Source organism: Poecilia reticulata, chromosome 15 (genome assembly GCF_904066995.2).
Source record: "Poecilia reticulata chromosome 15, P_reticulata-male-v2, whole genome shotgun sequence".
Taxonomy (NCBI): domain Eukaryota; kingdom Metazoa; phylum Chordata; class Actinopteri; order Cyprinodontiformes; family Poeciliidae; genus Poecilia; species Poecilia reticulata.
Genome location: NC_088844.1, coordinates 16827983 through 16849595, shown reverse-complemented (window position 1 = coordinate 16849595; position 21613 = coordinate 16827983). Strand labels below are relative to the sequence as shown.

The 21613-nt window shown below is 38.1% G+C and overlaps 1 protein-coding gene across 1 annotated transcript; it reads right to left on the bottom strand.

Annotated features, from left to right (window-relative positions):
* Positions 1-4857: 4857 nt before the first annotated feature.
* golga7bb (golgin A7 family, member Bb) lies at positions 4858-20967 on the bottom strand. Its single transcript, XM_008429626.3, has 6 exons — positions 20878-20967; positions 20179-20368; positions 14937-15062; positions 14453-14605; positions 10784-10885; positions 4858-9332 (listed from the first exon to the last, which is right to left on the bottom strand). The coding sequence occupies exons 1-6, from the start codon at positions 20895-20897 to the stop codon at positions 9249-9251; spliced, it is 675 nt and encodes a 224-aa protein (XP_008427848.1). The 5' UTR covers positions 20898-20967; the 3' UTR covers positions 4858-9248.
* Between the last annotated feature and the right edge of the window lie 646 nt (positions 20968-21613).

Genomic DNA, 21613 nt, shown 5'->3' with positions numbered 1-21613 from the left:
TCATAACTCTTTGTTTTTGGCTCGTGTTTTTTCTCATTAAAGATGACATATGATACACAGATATAACAAACTATTAGATTTTTTGTCTTCTATTTACAGCAAGATTCTTCAAGCAACACGGTCTTGCAGAGAACTTCAGACCATTATTTCTTTTAAAATTAAGATCTAAATCTGTGCATAAAATAGGTACAGATAAATGTACGTAAATGTGCAAGTGAGAACACATTTCTTGTGGCATAAATGTTTAACTTTTTATTAAACAATATGTGAACAAACGTTCCCGATTTGAAATCTAGCACTCAGATCCTGCTGATTTGATTGTATAAAATCTTTGCTCAAAATCGCATAAAGCAACATCACTAAACAAGTTCTACTCCCCTGATTTAAAACAAGTTTATTAATAATTACATATCAGTTGACAGACTCCAGGTAGAGGAAGCCTTTCTTTTAGGGGACCCTACTTTTTTATTTTTATTTAACATTGTAACAGCCGCGGTGCACATTGTACATGCACACCCCATCTAAACCCATGTACATGTATTTCACACATGCCACATTTTACTATGTGAGATTTCACATTTGTTTCATTAAATTGGATTTTGTAAATGTAAAATTCATGTTTTTTTTTTTTTTGTTTTTTTTTATAAAGAGAGTAACATCTTGTTTTCATTAGCTTGGAATGAGCTATGTCATTTACATTGGAAGCTGCTCTTTATCTTAGAGGTTTTGCCGGGTTCTGGGAAGGCCAAGAACAACAAGCCAAAGTCTGTTCTGTGATCCAAGCCTATGTTTCTAACCCTGGATGTTGCCCACCACCAGCATCAGAGTTCTGCTTTGTTTTGATTTGTTAATGCAGACTAATGTTACAAAATGACCTAAATGGACGAGTTTCAACATTGAAACCTTGTTTCAAACATCGCTTTCCACTGCCTTCTTTCCTTTTCTGCTGTTACCAATTTATGAGGTAGGAGGTGAAAATAAAGGTTCAAATTAAACATAAGCAGGTTTACAGACATTAAAAGGCTAGAGATACATTGCTACGTCTTTTTTCTTGATAGGAATTATGACATAGTCACATGTTTTAAAATGTACTGTAGAAGAAGATGCCTTTTATGCGTTTTCTGGCTAGAACAAGTTCATCCATAGTACAAACGGAACAGACTTTTCTTTCCTTCAATAAAAATACCGCATTCTTCTGAAAAAAAAGAAGAAAGCACGAGACCAAAGTCAAACTAACAATGCTTTATTTGTGATAGAGAGACCTGAAAAGGTGCTTAAAGTTCACTAAGCTTGCAGTCTCTTGTTTTTGGCTCCGTTTATTTTTAATTTAACATTTTCAGCTCCCTTGAGACATCCTGTGGTTTCCTAAAGTTGACTTTTAGCAGCATATTTAACAGAGCTATATTTTAACAGTGTATTCAGAAAACTGCATTTTTTGACTCGTTCCACTTTTACATTCAGAAAGTCAAAGAAAGATGCAAAAACCGTCGTTTGCCACATGCGTTATAACCCGAGAGAGATATTGACTGAAACATTTGATCCAAACAGAAGTGTCTATTAATAAAATCAAAATGTAAACTTACCAAAATCTGCAGTCAAAATTCAATGGGATGTTGATCGAACATTAGTTTCGGTGGTAGGATGTGCTTGTCATTGAAGAATTAAGAGCAAACGTTGAAAGTCTCATATGAGGAGGAAAACAAACATAGCCACATTTTAAATTATTTGAGTCAGTTTGCTATTAAAAAGTGGTCTAATGTAACTCAGTGCACTCACAGTAAGAGACTCTGTGTAGTCTTTCTTTTCTTTTAAGTGTTGCATTGTGTTATGTATTTGTTCTTTCTTCTCGATGACCCCTGAAAGGCTCTTTACCGGATAATGCTGATGAGGTGAATTCCTCCGTTGGTGAACGTTTTTCTTATCACTTCTTTTTGGTCCTAATTTTGGTGTTAGCTAAATAAAACAGACAATCTTCAAATCAGTCATGTCTTCCTCCGTCAGCCTTTTATCAGCCTCTGCTAAACCAACTCTTTGATCCATTTACAAAACTGACTGTTTGAAGGACTACTGCAACAATTTACTGTCCTGTAGTCCATGCAGTAGATCTGAGAAGAGCGACGCACTGTAATCTCTGTCTCACCATGAGTCTGCGTGATCCGAAGTGACGTTTTAACTGGAGCCACATCTTTCCGGGCTTTGATGGTCGTCATTGCGTTTTATGTAGACGGGCCGAATTTCTGGAAGATCCAGCAGCAACCACAACAACTGTCAATCACGCCGAGGTCATTTAAAATGTGCTGATATTCACGCCAAAGCTAACACAGAGAAGCAGTTTAGCAGATGGCTGTCTGGTATTGCCTTTGCATATTTTGTCCGTGCCCAGGCTAAAAGCAAGTCACTGCAGCTGTATTTACAGAAAAGTGTTCAAAACATGCATATTCAAAGACGTTTCTTTACAGACTGTGGAGCTTGTTGCATCCTTTCTGTTTTAATAATTACAGGATGCTTTAAGGAAATTATTTCCACTAGATTCATAAAAAATATACAATTTTAGATTTTTGGGGAGCGGGGGGTGGGTAAAAAAAAAACAAAAACAAAACTTTTAATTGTTTTTCCTTAACTTCACCACTATTTGCTACTTTACGCTGGTCTGTTGCATCAAATCTCTGTAAAGTACATTAAACTTCGTAGTTATAAATTGACCCAATGTGGAAATTGTCACATTTATGTTGCTTCCTGAAAGCAGCTTGCAAAGCTTTCTGCATTCTCACAAAAAGTCATAGCTGCCTCTTACTGAATAAATGTTGTCCTCGGGCTTTGCCATGGTAAACTAAATACATTAACATTCATTTGTAAATGAAGTCATCAACACATGTCACTGGCAGAATACCGGGTTCAGACAAAGAGTTTTCTGTGATGAAAAGATCTTGTCCCGAGAGACTCTGTTTTACATGCAAGTGCGCACAGATATTTTCCAGATTGCTGCATGCTCCATTATTTCTGGAAAGCAGAATCGCGGGCGGCATATGGGTTTTCTGTCTTCAGAAAGAATAAGCATTTAAGTCCATTAATGCAAGAGCAAGAAGTGACTTTTCTTCTCCGTGACTCAAAAAACAAACAACTGAGAAGGTTAAGTAGACAACTTCCTTTCTGTTGAGAAAACAAGCAATAAAAGAACAGTGTTGTCCAGCCAGAGCGCAACCAATGTTGAAAACATGGAAACGCCGGTTCTGTCTAAGAGAGGGGCTTGTGACCTTTATGATCTAAAGAGCCATTTTTGTCTTCAGTTCAGCTTCAGTTCAGTTTTGCCTGTTCAGTTACCTCTGAACAAGCAAAACTTGTTCAGAGGTAAATGTTGGATGACCTTTTCAAAAAGGACAAGCTTTACATTTTTTTATCAATATTGTCTGTAGAAAAACTGTTGTCATTTTTTTCAAAGAATCCCCATTTTATTGTCATTTGCAGGTTTTTAAATAAAAACAGGTATTTTCTTTTTTTAATGGATACATTAGATGGAGTGATGTTATTTGTGGAAAATTATGTAAAAACAAAAACGAAAAAAACAAGAAAAAATAGCAGATGGTCTCCAACCTAATAAGAAAATTATTTCTAAAAATTATACTTATACTGTCATTAATTTGGGGAAATTCAATTATTCCCTGAAAAAAAAACATTATTATTATTATATCTATATTTAAAAAAATATTAGTTGGTTCATTACAATTTTTAGCCAGTTATTTTTTAAAGATCTAAATGGCTCTGGAGCCACAGGTTGGAGACCCCTGGTCTAAGCAAAACGTAAGAGTAGAATAAATCGAGCAGGGAGAAAGAAAGACTGTCCTGAAGTAGAGAATAGCTCGTTAATGTGAGAGTGACCTTTGACCGCAGGTGATGAGATGTTCCATCACTTCTTTCGTGTCTTTGAGAAATATCAGCAAACTCTCACAACTCTGGTCAGCTGTGATCTTAACTCAGCTGAGTAGAACTTTATCACTGACTTCTGGTTTTATGAGAAGGCTCTGCTGGATCTACTATACAGCTACTGTAAAAATAAACACATACACACAAACAGAGACACATTCTGGGTTACTGTCACTGCAAAACTAATCCCTAAAAACATGATCACAAATAGGGAAGGTTGACGTAAAACTGCTTATGCTGAATTTGGAGTGCAGTTCTACATCCCAGCATGCATCTCAATATGTTTTCTGTATCTGGTTAATTTAGTTACAAAGCCAAGACATGCCTGGATTATAAATGAATATTCTAATCTGCATCTGTTGGTTGATTACAAAGATGAAAAAAAAGGTAAATATTTTGTTTGAATGCTGCAAATTCACCAGTCTTAATATGATCATTTTAAATCATATTTTACAAATACAAGCAAGCACTGTTGTACTTTTATTGGTTTTCTTTGGTTTCTCTTTTCGGGAAGTATTTGTATTAGTCACTTTTTGCGTTTTGAAGAGCCATGATTGAGGTGATTATGTAAACTGGATGACTACAACTGAATTGTCTTGTTTGAGTCTTTAACATTAATTTAACCATAAAGTTAGAGCTGAAAGGACCACAATTATGCATTTTATGACTTTCCCAACCACCAAACCTAAAGTTTGCATTCTTGTTTCCTTTGGGATTGGGACAATTGCAATTTTTACAGCTTTGGCCCCAACTGATCACAAGGCTTGTTAAAGGCAACTAAGATACATGGATGGAAAATAGATTTTTTTTGTCTTTTATTGAACACATTATCAACAGGCCTTTGGTGATATAACTCTGTTTCCCTTCCAAGATTTTCTGAGAAACATCTAAAATATCAGTTTCTAAAACTAACAAAAGTCAGAAATTGTATCAATCTTCTAAGCAAAATGAATTTTATTTTAATACTGACAACAATCGATCTTGTTTTCACTGGCTTCATCAAACACTTTATAGACAGTAAAAGCATCTCTGGATTGGATGTATAATCAACTTTTATAAAATGTACATAACATTATTTTAATGAACTCATTAGTAACCAAATATAAACACACAACATTAACATATAACTTTTGGCAGCACGTAGCAATATTTTTTTTAAGAGGGATTTTATTTGTCTTGTCCTTTGCTACCGTATTTACACACCATGCAGCATAAAACATCAGTGCAGAACCATAAGTCTCCCCAGACGCAAAACAACTCGGCACCAGTACTGCACACATCATGTTAGATATTTTCAGGAATATATCAAAGTTGCTGCCCAATATTTCTTTTCTTACAGAACATCGAGCTTTTGATATGTTCTTAGTACTGATTGTGTACAACCTAATGAAGGTGTGTCACTCTTAGATGCAGTACAAGATAAATAAAGTACCAATAGGATACATTATTAAATGAGCTACCCGTCATTGTTTGGCACTCACAGAATAGCAACTACTCCTTAAGAATAAGGATTTCTTTGAAAATGTTGATCTTTTTTACATTTTAAGTTAATCCTAATCCCATTTTTTTAGAAATCACATTTTATGATTGGCTGTCTTGTTTGCAAATTTAAGATTGATTATACAGAAGTGACTTTTTCACTTCTTAATCTCTATACTTTGGACAGGGATGTTATTAAATATGTAAAAGGGAAAAAAAAGACTTTCAGACCAATTGGAAGCAGAACCTTTTGTGGAAGATTTTCATATATCAGTAGACTATCAAAAAGAAAACTGATAGGTTGATAGATTTTTTATTTTTTTTAGTCAAACTCATGATTCTTCAACTGTAATCCCCAGGAGCCACTGACATGCTACGTTAAGATGAATCCATGTTTCTAAACACCCAAATCAAATTAATTGCTCAATACTAGGCCTATGCAAAGCTTAATCACAGGCTGAGGAGTTGCAGTCAGAGACTCCATTGTAGCTTGTGCAACCAGCTTAGTAACATGGCCATCACCATGTTGCTACACTCTTTTAAGACCTTTTAAATTTGGCCTGTTAAAGGTTTTCCCTGAGAATCATTATCAACTAGTTATTACTATCAACTTCGTTAGCTACAGTATCAAACCTCTCAACAGATTTACAGACAAACCAATAATGACTCGCAAATGATACAATCCGACATCTTCGTCTGCATTTAGCTGCTCCATTTCTTAAAGACTATAGGAAACAAGTTACTAACATCTAGTGAAGTGGGATTATTGTATCACATATCCAATATCTTCTATTCACAAATGCATACAGTCAAAGCTACAAAGTCATACCTGCACAGACTGTTTATACTCATTTTAATATACATTGTCCAATAAGCTCCTTCATGTGCCTTTTGGCAGTGTTAAGTCACTTTTAAATTGGTGAGTCCATCAGCACCAGGTTGGATATCCATTCCACCAGTATGAAACATGAAGGCATCAAAAAAAGAAAGCACAGGAGGCTAAATCCAAGCACATCTAAACTCATGTGGCATATATATCTTGCTGGTTTAGATCAGTTATCCAAGGGTTAAATGATGTAAAACTAGTCACAGAAATAAATTAAAACACTTAAAACACAGATCTGCAGTGGTCAGTTCACCGTCGAACATTCAGTAACAAAACATAACAGCATCAGTTGCTGCAGTAACACTAAAAAAACAACAACATGATCAACATAGACAAACAAAATGGATGTTATGTTGATACTCTGTCAATATTTGCAACATTATGGTCACACTTAATGACGCTACGCAACCAAGATTGATGGTTTTCCATATGAGAGGTGGTATAAGATAATGGTTTCCATAAAATTGAGTTGCAGCTAAATTTTAAGCTTTATTAAGTCAATGAAGGTTCAGAATTTACCTACACTGTCCAAATGAGGTCTTTCTAAAGTGAACACAGACTTTTCACATTAGAAATCTGCTAATTTGAAAACAAAATGCATCCTTTAAAATTACAGGGAGAATTATAAAAGTAATGCAATTCTGTGCACTAGAAAGTAGAATTGCATTATTTTAAAATACTGGCAGTTATGAGATATCAAGGGTATGATAATCTTGGTCTTACACAAAATTAATAAAAAAATGTTAAGCATGATGTAAGTAACTTTTAAAAAGAAACACAAAAACGTAATATTGCTCCTACTGTTGCTTGAAATGCATGAAATTTTCAGAGAACAACTGTTATATATATATATATATATATATATAACTATATGACCTTTGATGCATAGACTTAAGCAATGATTTCAAATTATACTGCTAAATTAAAATTGGTTCACAAATAAATATTGTCTTGCAATATTGTCTGAGCAAAATATTGTACGTTTCCATTATTCTGTTCTTTAAATAATAACATATACATCAGACTTATTTGCTGGTTAAAATGACAGACTCTGTTCATGTAGAAGTTGCTGCTGTTATCAATAATAGTAGTTTTACTTTGGAGCCTTGGGATAACAAGTCATAGCGCCCCTGTAGTTTCATCTTTGGCAAGAACAAAAATGGTGCCATCACTATGGCACATTTTATACTAACATATATAACAGCAAAGTGGGGCAAGATGGACTTGAAGCTTAAAGGTTGTGTTTCAAGCAATGACTGATATGTTTTTCAGGACCAAAAGTATTTTCTGACAGGTGGTTCCTTCCTTCTTTCTTATAAGCCAGAGAAAAGTGAAGTAGCCATTTTTCACTAGGCAGCATGCATGGAAAGGTGGAAGAGAGGAATCACAGCATTACTTTATGCTGCAAACAGCTGGGGGAAACTCTGGTTACTCCAGTATTTTATCTCATTCTAAGGTCTTTAAACTGTAGGAAAGCCACAGCAGAAAGATTGTGCAAGATCTAAGATTTTTTTACAATCTTAGAACATTGTAAAAAAAAATAATAATAATTTTATCTAAACTTTAAAACCCTACAATAAACATAACTTTCTTTCTCCACCTTTCTTCTTCTCTGAGTGCGCCAGTTGGATGCAGTGCATTCCAAGACGTTTTATTCTTTGCCTTTTTTTTGTTGTGTTTGAATTATTAACACAATCTGCATCTACATAACAGCCGTGAATACAGGCTAAATAAGGTTTAGTTCTTTAACTCTGTGTGGGCCGATTCTCCTGCGAGCTCCAGTCCTCAAACAGCAACACATTTCTCGGCTTAATGACTGCAGAGTCTCCAGCTTCACTGATAACAGCCCACTCTCTCTCAGCTTTCTTAGGAAACCAGTAAGTATGTTTAGGGAAAAGGGTTTTTGACAGTGTTAAGATCTGAAAGCTTTCATCTCACACTAGACTGCAAGTGAATTCAAAATCATAAACACTGCCAGACATCAAAACTATTTCCAGAGAGAAAGCAAAAAGAAAAAAAAAGTCCAAACCTCTGAATATGTTCCCAGAGACCTGAAACCTTATTTCCTGGCTTTTTTCATATCCAAACTCTAGAATAATCTCAGTGTGGGCAGGAAAGCATAAGCACATGCTCCACACGTATGTGTCTCATTGTTATATACTACATGTGCATACATGTCCCCTTCACTGCATATACTGTATGTCTAATGCTTGGGCATGGTATGTGAATATGTCTGCATATATGGCCTGCAGCTGTGATGCAGGTCACCTAATCCACTGTGATGAACAAGAAAGATAAATAAATCACGCTGTTCTCAGTTTGACATGTATGCCAAATACCTCTGAACAAAGTCTTTGGGCTTTGGTAAGCCCAATTTGCACCATTCAAAGCGACTTGACCTCAACTACCTGAAACAAATGCAAGAACACCGTGTCTCCTGGGACGCAGTCAAGTTATCCTCATTTTAGATGCTGGTGCTGCTGCAAAGGCGTTGGAATACCCTGACTATAAATGAGCACAGAATAATAATGACAGTGAAATGATACTAGTCATGCACTGATGACAGGCCTAAACTCATGTAAGCCTGCGAACAAAGCTAGGACATAAAACAGACATGACAGAATGGAACAGAAATGATTCACGTCTTTGCAAAAGGAAAAGTTTTATCCTCTTAGACACTGGATTTTGCATTTAGTCACAAAGCTGATATGTGGGTTTTGTTTGACTTAGGCTGATTATTTTAAGTAGCCGCAGCTCTTATACAAGCCGGATCCTTCTCCAATGGTGATTAGTCGAAGGTCTCAACAGGAAGAGCGTGTAAATCTTGTGGATCACCTCCTTGGATTTCTCGTCTCTCTGCTCGTCTTTAGAACCTGGTGCTCTCATGTTTCAACATGCGGATGTTGGTGAGTGTCCCGCTGCCTCTGTGGTGGTACCCGTAAGCCTGGTGCTGCTCCTCCAGTCACCGAGCAGTGCTGCACGATGACATGCTGCTGCTGGGGCTAGAGCCGCTTGAGCCCCGGTCCTCAAACACGCTGATCTCCAGCTGGGGACACAATGAGCGTCAAGGATCATACAGATAAAGAGGAACACACAAGAGAGGAGCACGAAAAGGGATGTCCTAAACCAATATCGATCTGTAATCCCCAATAACAGCTATGAATATTGCCATGTCAAAGCTTTCTGCACAATGGCAGTGGCGCTTTACCTGTGAGGTTCCTACTTTCCCGAACAGAGAGAGAACCCTGCTAAACAAAATCACATGGTGGGGGAAATCGTGGCAATTAATGAGGATGATGTCAATTATCAACTTTCTGCAACTGTTTATCAGTCTTAAGCTGGGGACACACTGAATGTTTTATTTTATTTTATTTTTACCACTGTTACCCCTAATTCCCAGTTGAGGAAAGTCTGAATCAGTCTCCATCTTGCTGACGTTGGCCATCAGGAAAAGCTGGCACAAAAATCTGCCATTGTGAGACGAGGTGAGGAACAAACCGACCTAGATCGCAGTTGAACAAACATATTTGAATTTTTTTGAGGCTGTTCTGGATACAATCGGGTTAGTATGAACTGATCACCGACCCAGCTGGAAATGCGTGTTGCCTGCAGTCAGTGAACAGCGTAGACCGGGTTTGTAGTTCAGCCATCCAAGGAAAGATTAAAGTAAAGCCAATGCTGCTCTGCAAGGAAAAGAGGCAGTCGAGGTTGTTCAGGCATGTGATCCGAACGAAAGCAGGATGCTTCCCACTGTAAGGAGTGTATTTCCTTTCTGGTCTGTGAAAATGTCTGGATCCCTGAGAACAAGCTTCAGTATGTCACTGTGGCAAGGGAGTAGAAGAACTGATGGGTAAATTAAACGTTCGAGATTCACTTACTGTAAAATGGTCTTCAACATTTATTTGTAGTTTTAGGACAGCACCAGCTACATTGGTTAAACTTTGCTCTTGGACTTTTAGTCTCATTTTTCAGGAAGTCATTCTACGGCAAGCTAGTGTGATGATCTGTTGGGCACATTTTTCTTTCTCCTGTTGCCTGTTCTGGGGTCAGTCAGGAAGATAATAAAAAAAAAAAACAGCGGTACCATGAACCGCACAAAGACATTTGGAAAACTGTCACTATAAAACAGTAAAAGTGCTTGGCTCATTTGAAAAAATAAGACTTTCCATGAGGTCTGCCTGCTCATTTTGTTAGCTTCTCGGCTTTTAGGTAGTTTCTGCTTTCACAGTTTCCTTTTAGCAAACCTCTTCAAAGCTGCCATGTGTTAGATTTATTCCTGGAAGCAAAGAGATGTCGAACAGATACCATGGAGAACTAGAATTAAAGATTTATTCGAAATGTACAAATGAAATTATGCTTTTCTTATGTCCAGGTATCCTTCTCTAGCAACTGTTTTGGTAACAACCAGTCTCTCCAATTGCTAATCTACGATCTAGACCGTTATACACTTTTGTTTGTTGTTCTCAGAGAATGTAGCAGCAGCTGAATGAAGGATACAACCCTCATTCCTCTCTCTATGGGGTCTGTGAGCAGCAGACCTCTCGGAGCGTAGATCTTCTCATTCTGCTCCTGGATGTAGCCTGATATCTTCTTCAAGACCTGAAATTAAAGGTGGTTGAAGAGGTTTTAGAGAAGGACCAACATACATCTGGTTTTAATCCAGATTTCATTAGAAACATCAAAAGTTTATTGGATGCAAAAGCTAAACGCAGTTTTGCAGAAGATAATCTAAACAGCTGCACTAACTGGAGGCTAATACCTGCATATTAGTTTATAAAGGGTACTTTATGTGACATGTAATGGCCATGGAGAGTCGAGAGATCAACCATGAGATTGGATTTAGCCATTTAATCTCCTGCTATGTTTTGTCTCAAGTGGAAAATATGAAAATGGAAGAAATTAGTTCATCTTGTAGCAAATGCATATCCTGAGTCTTTTATTCTAGAGAATTATAACACAAACTTAAAATAATTCTATTATAGTTAAAGTATATCAGTATATTTTTAGCGTATTCCTAACCATTCAAGCTAAAGCATGACTGTAAATTGAATTGCTAAAACTGAGGAGCTCTTTTCGCTTTCTGAAAATTTCCATCTTGAAGCCATGGCTCCAAACGGAACAGATGACTCTCTCAGGCCAAATGTTATGCCTTGGCTAACCATCAGGGCAAACTTTCTAAAAAGTAAAGTGGCTGGTTTATTTACATTGTATTGGCAATGAACCCACCCATTAGTTTTGCAGCAACTGTGCAATAACCACAAAGCAGTGGGGAGGAAACTGTGCACTTCAGGCTATGCCTCGACATACAAATTCAAACTGGCATGTCTGTACACAAAACAACAGTTGTGAATAACCTTTGTAGTCTGTGTTTGTTGCTGATAGGTTGCTCCAGAGAATTGAAGAGTCATGCTAAATGAACAGATATAAATTAAAGGCTTGATTAGAACAGCTCCTCAGAAGTACATCAGACATGCCTGTGTGGGTCCCAGCAATGTGGGCATGCCATGCAACTCTAAAATGCAGTCTAATTATGTCAGATGCACTTCATTCAACTCAGCCTTAGGATCACTGCTATAAGAATAACAAAGTCAGCAAATCTTTTTTTTTCTTTTTTAAATACCACTTTTCTAAACATTCAGCTATTTTCAGGCTTCAATAAGCAGATCTGAGACTCCACTTGACTTGAAAATGTGATCAGTGCTGTCTTTTGATACGGGGAACACGGATCATTGTTGAGTTTGGATTTAACAGACAAACACAAACACAACATAGAAAACAATTATGTCATCTTGTCATGCATAATCAATGAGAAATGACTTTTAGTGCTACTGACAGGTAATCCGCTTTGTGTGCGGGTGCAATGCATTTTATCCAGCCTTACAATCTGAAAATATTTGTTCACCTTTTGATTGGTTCGGAGACACCATACTTAAAAATCAGCTACTTTTCTGGCATGGGCTCAAAGTGTTGGCAGGTTGCTTTCTCTCTGGTTGTCATCGCCTTAATCTTTTGTCCACTCGACAAAATCTTATCGAAATTGAAGTCAGGATTCTAGCTGCGCTGATCCAAAATGTTGATTTTACTTCCAGTCAGAAGAAACATGTTGGTAAAATAAAGATTACTTTAAGAAGAGAAGCTTAAATGGTAGAATGGTAAATGACTTTGTACTTGTATAGCGCCTTATCAAGTCCAGAGAACCCCAAAGGTGCAGTCACTCACCAGTTCACACACACTCACACACATTATGGATTTAACTAAATAGTGGAAACTAAACAAGATAATATTATAAACTGAAAAAGAAAACAATGGTGTAAAATATTTATGTCATGAAATCAACTACACTGAATATCTTAAAAGGCAGTAGTCTACAAATAAATAAAAAAAAAAATGACAAAAACTGTTTCTGTGTGTTCAAGGGAAAAAGCCAATCACACATCTAGTAAACCCAGGGAACAGCTCAACCCTCTTTACTTTCAAAATTTGACATTCACGTATCCTTATTCTAACTGTGTCACTGCTACGCTGGCATGATTGTGTCAGCTGCTCTGGGAAGACTATACACACACACACTACACAGAAGTAGTCCTCCTCTTTAAAGTTGCACGTAGAGGCTCCTTTGTGTTTTTCGTACAAACTCTAAACTTGTATCGTGGCAAATCTGCTGCTGCATTTCGAGCCATGTTCTTGTCAGCAAAGAAGAAAAGAAACAGGAGATGCACAATGAAGAGTCTGTGTGAGGGACTTTTCGACGCTTGTTCCGACATGCAGGGAACAATCAGTGCCTTCTGAGAGTCCGCTGAGAAGATCGGAAAAACCACGGTTGTGTGGCACACGTGAATATGCACACTCAGCTTCAACCTGGGTGGGTATATTTTATCGTCGTCAGTCATAGAGGTATTCATAAAGTTTAAACAGGTAAATAAACAACTCTCATGTGGAGCCCGATAGCATCTGCGCCTCTCAATGGAGCGGTTCCACCTGACAGGAAGATGAAAGGTGAGTCAGACCAGGCCATTTCTGCATGGCTTCAACGTAGCAATAAACCTGCTTTGTGGGCACTCGGTCAATCTCCCAGTGTCCGGCGCAGCTTTGATAAAAGCAATGTTTACAAAATGCAACAAGACGAGGGAGATGAATGTTGTGCGAGTCAGAGATCAGAACAGAAAGACATGCTGGAACTTTACGCCACTCCAATCTCATCTGACGCATTGGCAAGTTCACAGAAAACGACAAAGAGGATTAATCAAGCTCACTGTGCCTGTGTGTGCGATTGCAGTATCCATGCGTGTGTGTTCTTGTTTCATCTCAGCGACTAACAAGCGGCAATACAGTCATGAACAGGTTGAGCCACCTGTCTTTTCTGAAGATGGACATCTTGCCTGTGCTCAGTAAAACTGTTTTACAGATGGCGTGCCATGCTTTACCCGGTGCCACTCATGCGTGGCCTTCAGAACAGGATGTAAGAAGTAGTGGAAGGTTTTAAAGACCTGATTTTATCTCCTGGGTTCTGCCTGTTTCCCACTGGAGTTGAGTTTTTAAAAAAAAACTACTGGAGTTTAGAAAGCAGCCAAAACAGAACCAAATGTCTTTTTCTGTCTGTTTTTAAACATCAACTTCTAAATTGCTAAACCAATCAACATTTTTATATGACTTACGAGTTTAATACTAAACAAATTCAGTTACAAGCAGATTCTTAAAGTTTTATCTTTAACCCTTTAAAATTGAGCATGGTACAACAGACTGTTGATTACTATCACCTTTACAATTAGATGACAGTGGGTCAGAACTTAGATATTTTCATATTATTCTACCACAAATCAAAATTTTTTTAAACATCTACATCATTAACTTGGTGTTAATGATGTAACACTAAGTCGGGCGAAACTTAAGACATGCAGCCTCTTCCCATTTTCCACACTGCTTCAAGCTCCCAGGGTGCAGACACAGGGCCTCCACTCCTGTCCAATAATAAATGTCAGATCTGTCACTATTTCTGAAAACATTGCATTTTGACAAAATTATTGATGTCAGTCTCTTGCCGTACATGTAGGAAGATTTTAAGATTGTTAATAATACACATTTTACAGATAAGAAAGAAGTTTAAATCTTTTGTCCTTTCACGGGAATATCTCAAGTCATCAGGTGAGGACATTTTCGACTTCTTACCTTCTCATAGCGCGTCTCCATGCAGAGGAAGACGATGTATGCTGTTGCACAAGCCAGGCATCCTTCCAGGTATGACTGACCGCCAACTTTCTCAGCCTCCACATAACAAGAGTTCAGGGTCTTTACCGTCTGCTCAAGCAGAGCTCTCTCTACCTAATAAACACAAACAAGGAGAGAAAGTAACGAGTGGTATAGATATGGCAGACTGGGAACATGAGTATATTTAGCTCTCCCACAGCAACATAAACAAGCTGCACCTATTGAGAAACATGTTGAACATGAATGCTGCATTTTACTCGAGCCAATATTAAACTTTTTGATGAGAATTATCACACTCTTAAAGCTTGTATAATCTGAAGTGAAAAAAGCATGGGCAGAAAAGCAGATTAGCTCAATAGGTATGTTTGCTTATTAGACTAAAAGGACATAATTTTAAGGTGCAACCTGTTGCAGTTGTTTCACAATGCTCTGTTGTTGTTCTCACCCTGTTGTCGAGCTCTGCGGGGAACTTGGTCTGGAATCGGCACACGGTTCCTTCGCTGTAGTCTCGTTGTATGAACACCTTTGTTACCAGTGATGCAGTGCGCTGCATGTCCTGGAGGTTGTGAAACTTAGAAGATACACAGCAGCGGGGGAGGAAAAGGATGCGTTTCTTCAGATTTAAGTCCAATCGAATTCACAAACAGTTCATCACAGACATGATTGTCATAATAGTTTAGGGGTTTTTACTGATACATTCTTAACTGTTCTTTTTCCAGGATGGAGTCACTAAAGAAACACATACAACCTAAGTGATTCTTAAAAACTCATTATACCTCTCAGATGAAAGGAACTTGATTAAAATGTTCAGGAACAACCCAGAAACACAAAAAATGCTGGAACACCAACAACTTCACTGGAACACAGTGAAGTTGTTCCAGTGAACAGCTTCACTGTGTTGTTCACTGGGATCCTCCTTGTTCAGAGGGTTCTGAACAAGGAAGTGGCGTAAAGCTCAAAAACAGACACCTTAACTCAATTGAAGTTTGTGGCTATTTATACAAATATATTATATAAAAATAGAAATATATATTTTTTAAAAAGTTCACTTTTTTTTCTATTTTGGTCGTTCATCTGTATTTTCTGGCAAGTCAATTCTACAGAGATTTTTTTATTATAAATGCCAAAATAGTGATGTGAGGATTAGGGCCACTAGAAAAAAAAACAGTTCTGACTTTAATTTCAGGATTCTGAGAAAAGTCAGAATTCTGACTTTTTTCTCAGAATTCTGACTTTTTTCTCAGAATTCTGAGATTAAAGTCAGATTTTTTTTCCCAGTGGCCCATAGATGTGAAATAATCTTGGCAGCTTTTAATTAACTAATGGTAATGGCCCAAAAGTGAGAATCTCATGTTTTAACACCGACTATTCCTTGAGCTGTGACAGACCCAGTTTCAATTGCAGCACCCAGAGATACTGCTCTTTGCAGGACTTTGCTAGTGACTTCTATGTTTTACATCCAAACAGGCACAGTCAACTTGTCTCATGCTGATCTAAATTACTTCTCCCAAGAGGTTGGCAATTAGCAATACAGAAAAAGTATGTAAGTAGAGATGGGGAAATATGGAGACAGAGAAGAAACAAAAAGAAAGTATAAAAAGATACAGCAACACATATGAGGTTGTCCTTCAGGTTATAATATTCTCCAGGAATGCTAAACATTTGTGCATTTGCCGGAACTAAATAGGCAACTTTTAATCCGTGCTTCTTTTGCAGAGCTTTGGTGGCCACAGCAGTCTGTTATTACTGGAAGGTAGTGAGTCCACGTAAGCAGACACAGCACAGAGCCAGTCTTTCATCTCTTTACAGAAGAGGCTAACATCAATCTCAACCAGGAATAGAGTCTAAGCTTCTATTTTCATCCACTAACAGCCACAATCGTCTCACAGCCAGAGCTTTTAATATCCGTTTCTTTGCCTCTCTAACATAGTGTCTATCTTTGGGCCATGATGATACATCAGTCATTCTATTAATAGATGTAATCACGAAGACACGCCAGAGCTTTGTTTATTCAAATCAGCATCAGCTGGCCCAACGTCAACCTCATTATGTTTACATAGGTTCTTTGTTTTGCAGTGCCAGAATGTGAAGTAATGTACTGTTTAAATAAAAATCACCAAAACATCAAAAGATGGCTAGAACTGATTTAATAGTCACTAAACACTAACGAGGAAAATCCATAATAGGGAGGGTTAAGTCTTTCTTCCAGCAAGAATGTTTTCCAAAAGTGTCCGAAAGTAGGAATTTAATATTTAGATCAGGGGTCCTCTAAACCACGCCCAAAAGGCCAGTGTCCTGCCAGTTTTAGATGTGCCCCTGGTCCAACATACCTGAAGTAAATGAAGGAATTACCTCCTCATGTTCTCCAGAGTCCAAATGACCTGAATATTCAAGGGCTGGATTTGAAGACCGCTGATTTAGACATTTAAAAAGGTACTGGTACAGCCAAACAAATTGGAACACCACTAAAAATTTACTTATTTCAGCAAGTCAACTAAAAATGTGAAATTCATAAACTCACTACACAAATAACATCACATATTTATTTTTGACTGCTCTTTATTTTGACAACAATGACACACAGCTAATGAAAACCTGTTTCAATTTCTCTGAAAATTAAGATATTACATAACAAAAAATATCAAAAACTATTTTTTAAACAAAAATGTCACCTGAATAAAAGCTATATATTATATTTTTTACGTGTTTTCCCTTCCTTATAGGGTTTAAATTTTAGAAAACACAAGTGTAGAGACTGGGAACAGAAGAAGGCTACCACAAGAAATACCTCAAGAAATAAAATTTCATCATTAGGTTTTCAAAAAACCCAGGTACAGAGATTTTTTAGTAGATACGCAAGTGTTTTTTTAATGAATAAAATAGACCAAAGGGAACTAAACTAACAAAGGCAAGTGGATGGCAAGAGTCACGGGGGAAACAATTGTGGCTAACAGAAGAATCCTGGAGTGAGTGAACAAGAATGAGGAACTTAAACAACCTGGGGTACCGTTGCACAGCCTGAGGGTCTTTCTGCATGTAGGTTGAAGTGACAAAGAGACCCACCATTCAATTCACTGAAGGAAATTGTGAAAGAAGTCCACTTCAACATAAGTGGAACTTCATGCCATGCACTCGATTGTGCAACTCCTAAAAGTTTCTACAAATGTCTTCCCGTTTGCCACAGAAATTAGAATAGTTTCCTTTCCTTTGACATTACGTAAGTAAGTTACATAATTAACGTCAAGTAAAAATAAAAAATGAATTCACATAAAACGCGTTGACATTTTGTAGGACTGGGTGAGCCATTAAAACTGCATTTTACAAAAGGACAAAACTGTCATCAGAAAAGACTCTGGGGAAGCTTAAAAAAGTAACACACGCAAAAAGAAAAGAGAAAGCCTCTGGCAGAGAACTGATCAAAATGAAGAGATAGTCACTGGTAATATTTTCTTTGTCGCTTTTTTTCCACTCTAATGACATCTCCTCCTTATTCTTGCATTCTAGCTTTGTGCAGTTCTCACTAACATGACATGTTCCCTAGTTTAGTCATTTTGATTCAATGAACACAGCTACAATATGGGTGAGTGCTGCCAGTGGGCAGACAACACACATACTCAAACAATAAGGGTATGCAGAGTAAATGCATTCAACATTAGACATTTCATTTTTATCTCTCACAGCATTTTTTTTTCCACAGTGAGTGCTCTTTTTCTCATCCTTTCTTAACTCTGCAAGTGGCCTCCTGTTTACCCCAGGGTCTATGAACTTCTGAAAAAGATTGAAATGATAGATGAACAACTCTGAGACCAAAATCTCGTTTTTGTTTATTTTGGAAAAGGTGGAATATTGTTTTAGCTGGGATCTTTCTGCCAGTCTACTCTTTGGCGCATTATTCCCAAACAGTCCAGGTCCCAAGCCAAAGCAAAGCTACCGACTGGGATCGGGATCTGGATGCAATGATATCAGGCGATACATATGTAGACGCAGAGCGAGCCAACTCATTTTGTCGACTTTTCATGCATTAAACACAATGGAAGGATTGCAAACATGCACAAGAAGCTGAGCTCATCTCAGATGAAGTGCGGCTGCCCCCCGGCCCGGGCCTGGATGGGTGCCCCATGGGGCCCCGGGTCTGGAGGTGCCAGCGAAGGAGGAATTTTTTCAAGTCGCTTTAATGTCTGATTATAGACAGAGAAAGTGTGCCCTCGCCTGTTCAGAAAGGTGTATGTAAAGTTAAAGTTACTGTCCCTCAATGGAAGATATAGTAGTCAGTCCCAGTGACTGTTTGACTCACGGTTTAGCCAATGTGCTTCAAAAATGAAGTGAGAAACGCGACACAACCCCCCGCCCCTCCTCCCCGCTCAACAGTTTCCAGCAGCGCAGGTGATACACATGAGGGGCCCGGTCATTGGCCCCGCACCCCGGCCCGACGCTGACTTGTTCCGCTAGTGTCTCAGAGTTTGGTATTTATGGTTTTAAACTGCATCAGTAAAATCAAATTATTTATATTCTGGATTAATGAAGGATCATGGACTAAAAAAATATACGTGTGTTTGCGTGCACGTACATTTGTTTCTAAGAAAATGATGGGATTTGCAACAGAACACCAGACAATAAAATATATAAAACCTTAGAAAAAAAAAAACAGTTCCATGGTTTCTTCTCAACTTTAGCTTTATTTTTAGTGTGCTTAATTTACTATTTTCACTGATCAATAAATTGGGGCAATTCTGCTATACATACATCTCCCTTACCCACATGTACTGGACATGCTTACATAAATTAACCCACAGGCATATCAGTGCCTGGATGAGTGTGCTCCCCAAACCATACCAAGTAAAAGCTGCATCCTCTTGTGAGATCATCACCATGATAACTCAGCCACCATAATGTCTTCAGCATTATGGTGACATTACCAAGGGCACAGAGAGGGGAGGAAGACGTGCTGCTGGCCCAAGAGCTACCAGGCATTACTGGATCTAAAAATAAACCCACAACTCCTGAACGAGGCAACTAGTTGTGCTATTAGTCACAGCATGAACACGGCCATTGCTGTTGATCTTGATTTAGATTTGCAAGTCATACAAAACTACAATGAAAGAACATTAATTAAAAAAATGTAAAAAAAAAAAGAGTTCAGGATTGAAATCTGTTTTACTAGGCTCTGAAATGTGTCAAAAGGATACACTTTAGCTACAAATATTTATTAAGCCTTGTAAAGATGAGTAAAGACATGATGCAGATGAAGGTAAGACGAGGATTTGTACGTCCCTGATACTGAATGTCATCGTAATAGTCATTTTCATAAACAGTGCAATCACATTCTGAATCAACAGTCTCCATAAATAACTACTCAATGAATATTTGCATCTGAGTTGGAGTACAAAAAAAAAAAAAAAAAAGAAAAGAAGAAACGTAAAATGCGAGCAAATTGCAAAATGTTATTAGATATTAGGGAGGGAATATAAATAAAAGAACAAGAACAACTAAATAAGCAAACGACCCTCTCCTGCGCTGCAGAATCAGTCGAATATTCAATCAGGTGTTCGCCACATTCAGGACACACATGCATCTGATTCAGTTTGCAGCAACGCATCCCCCACCTGCACTTGCCGGGATAAAAATAAGAATGGCCAGCAATGGAGTCTTTGAGGGAATACTAACAGAAGCAGCAGGAAATCCCTTACCTCGGTTGCCATGCTGCAGTGAGAGGGTGCGGGGTCTGTCCCGTGCTGGACGCCGTTTGCTCGTGTTGTGCGGGACAACGCCGCTGCTGCTGCTGCTGCTGTAGAGCAACGAGCGCGCGAGCTGCCGTGCACGTGTTGGCGAGTGTCAGCGAGACTGCGGGATGCGGTTCTGGCGGTACATGGGAGCCACCTGCACAAGAATCTCCTTTAGGACTTCTTAGTAACAAGCAGCTCTCTCTCTGCATAATGTACATTCTGAATGTCAGCGGTGTATTTAGGTTAATGCATGGGTTCTCTTGTGGACTATACCCTGTGATTAATTAAAAACACTTAAAGGGAACCACAATTACTTTTAACCAAGGATTGTATTTGAGAAATATGTATTTTACATGCAAAAACAATACAGTAATAATACTGTAGACTGTTGAGTTTTTTTATAAATGTTAAGGTCACATCAACGCATGGTGTTTATGCTGCAGTGCATTCTGGGTAAATGATGTATGCTTGGTTCGATTATGCAAGCCAAAACAGCAATGAGTAACGTTCCTTTTCAATTTGAACCAGAGCGCACTGAAATGGATGGGAATGTGGAAATCAGTAGGGGTAAACGGAGGAAGAGGAAAGAGTTGGACGAAGAAGCTGATGTTCACTGCTGCTGCCACCTTCAGCTTCATAAACGAAACGATGAATGACACGTACTTCTGGTCGGACTGTGTCATCCGATAAGTAGTTCTGTAGGTAGCTCAGTGTCCGTTTCAGTCTTCGGTCCGCTAACAGCTGTTTAGGTTCTGGTCTTTGGTTCGGTGGCGGCTATAGCAATGGCTCCGTTAGCATGTAAAAGAGCTTCTAGAGCTGCTTGTCTCTAATGTTTCTCCCAGCATCTTTCGTTTGCTAGCTGGCAGCGAGGTTTTTGCCGTTTTGTGGATTAAAAACTGCCGGCGCAGTATTTGATTTTAGCTGGAGAGGGTAATAACCACCTATTAGATCCTTCGTCGATTTTTCTTGTACAAGCGACTCAAAATCTTCTAGAAAGAAATGTTTAAGGCAAAAATGTCTGTCCTTCGGAAGTTGTGTTCACACCAAACACAATACGATAAACAACAACTCATGTAAAGTTAGCATTGTTGTGTTTTCTCGGTAGATTCCAGTACAGAACAAACAAACATTGTGCAGGTGAAACAACGGCAACCTCCATGGGTAAAAAATATTAAGTATTTCTAAGTATTTTAACAATAACTTGTTGCATTTTACAGTTTCGAGAACCAAAGTCAAAAAGACTGATTCGGCTCCCCTGCAATGGCATCTATTTAAACATTTTTATTTTATTTTTTCATGTTTAACTGGTTGACATGAGTAAATCTTTGTCATTACAGACAGGTCTACGTTCTATTTTGTTTAGTATGGGATTGATAAAACAAAAAATAGTATGAGATTG

Coding starts and splice junctions, on each gene's coding strand:
- golga7bb (XM_008429626.3), bottom strand. CDS start 20,897: ATGACACAGTCCGACCAGAA. Junction 15,063..20,178: donor ACTGCAGCATGGCAACCGAG/GTAAGGGATTTC, acceptor GTATCTTCTAAG/TTTCACAACCTCCAGGACAT. Junction 9,333..10,783: donor TAGAGAGAGGAATGAGGGTT/GTATCCTTCATT, acceptor TTGTGTCCCCAG/CTGGAGATCAGCGTGTTTGA.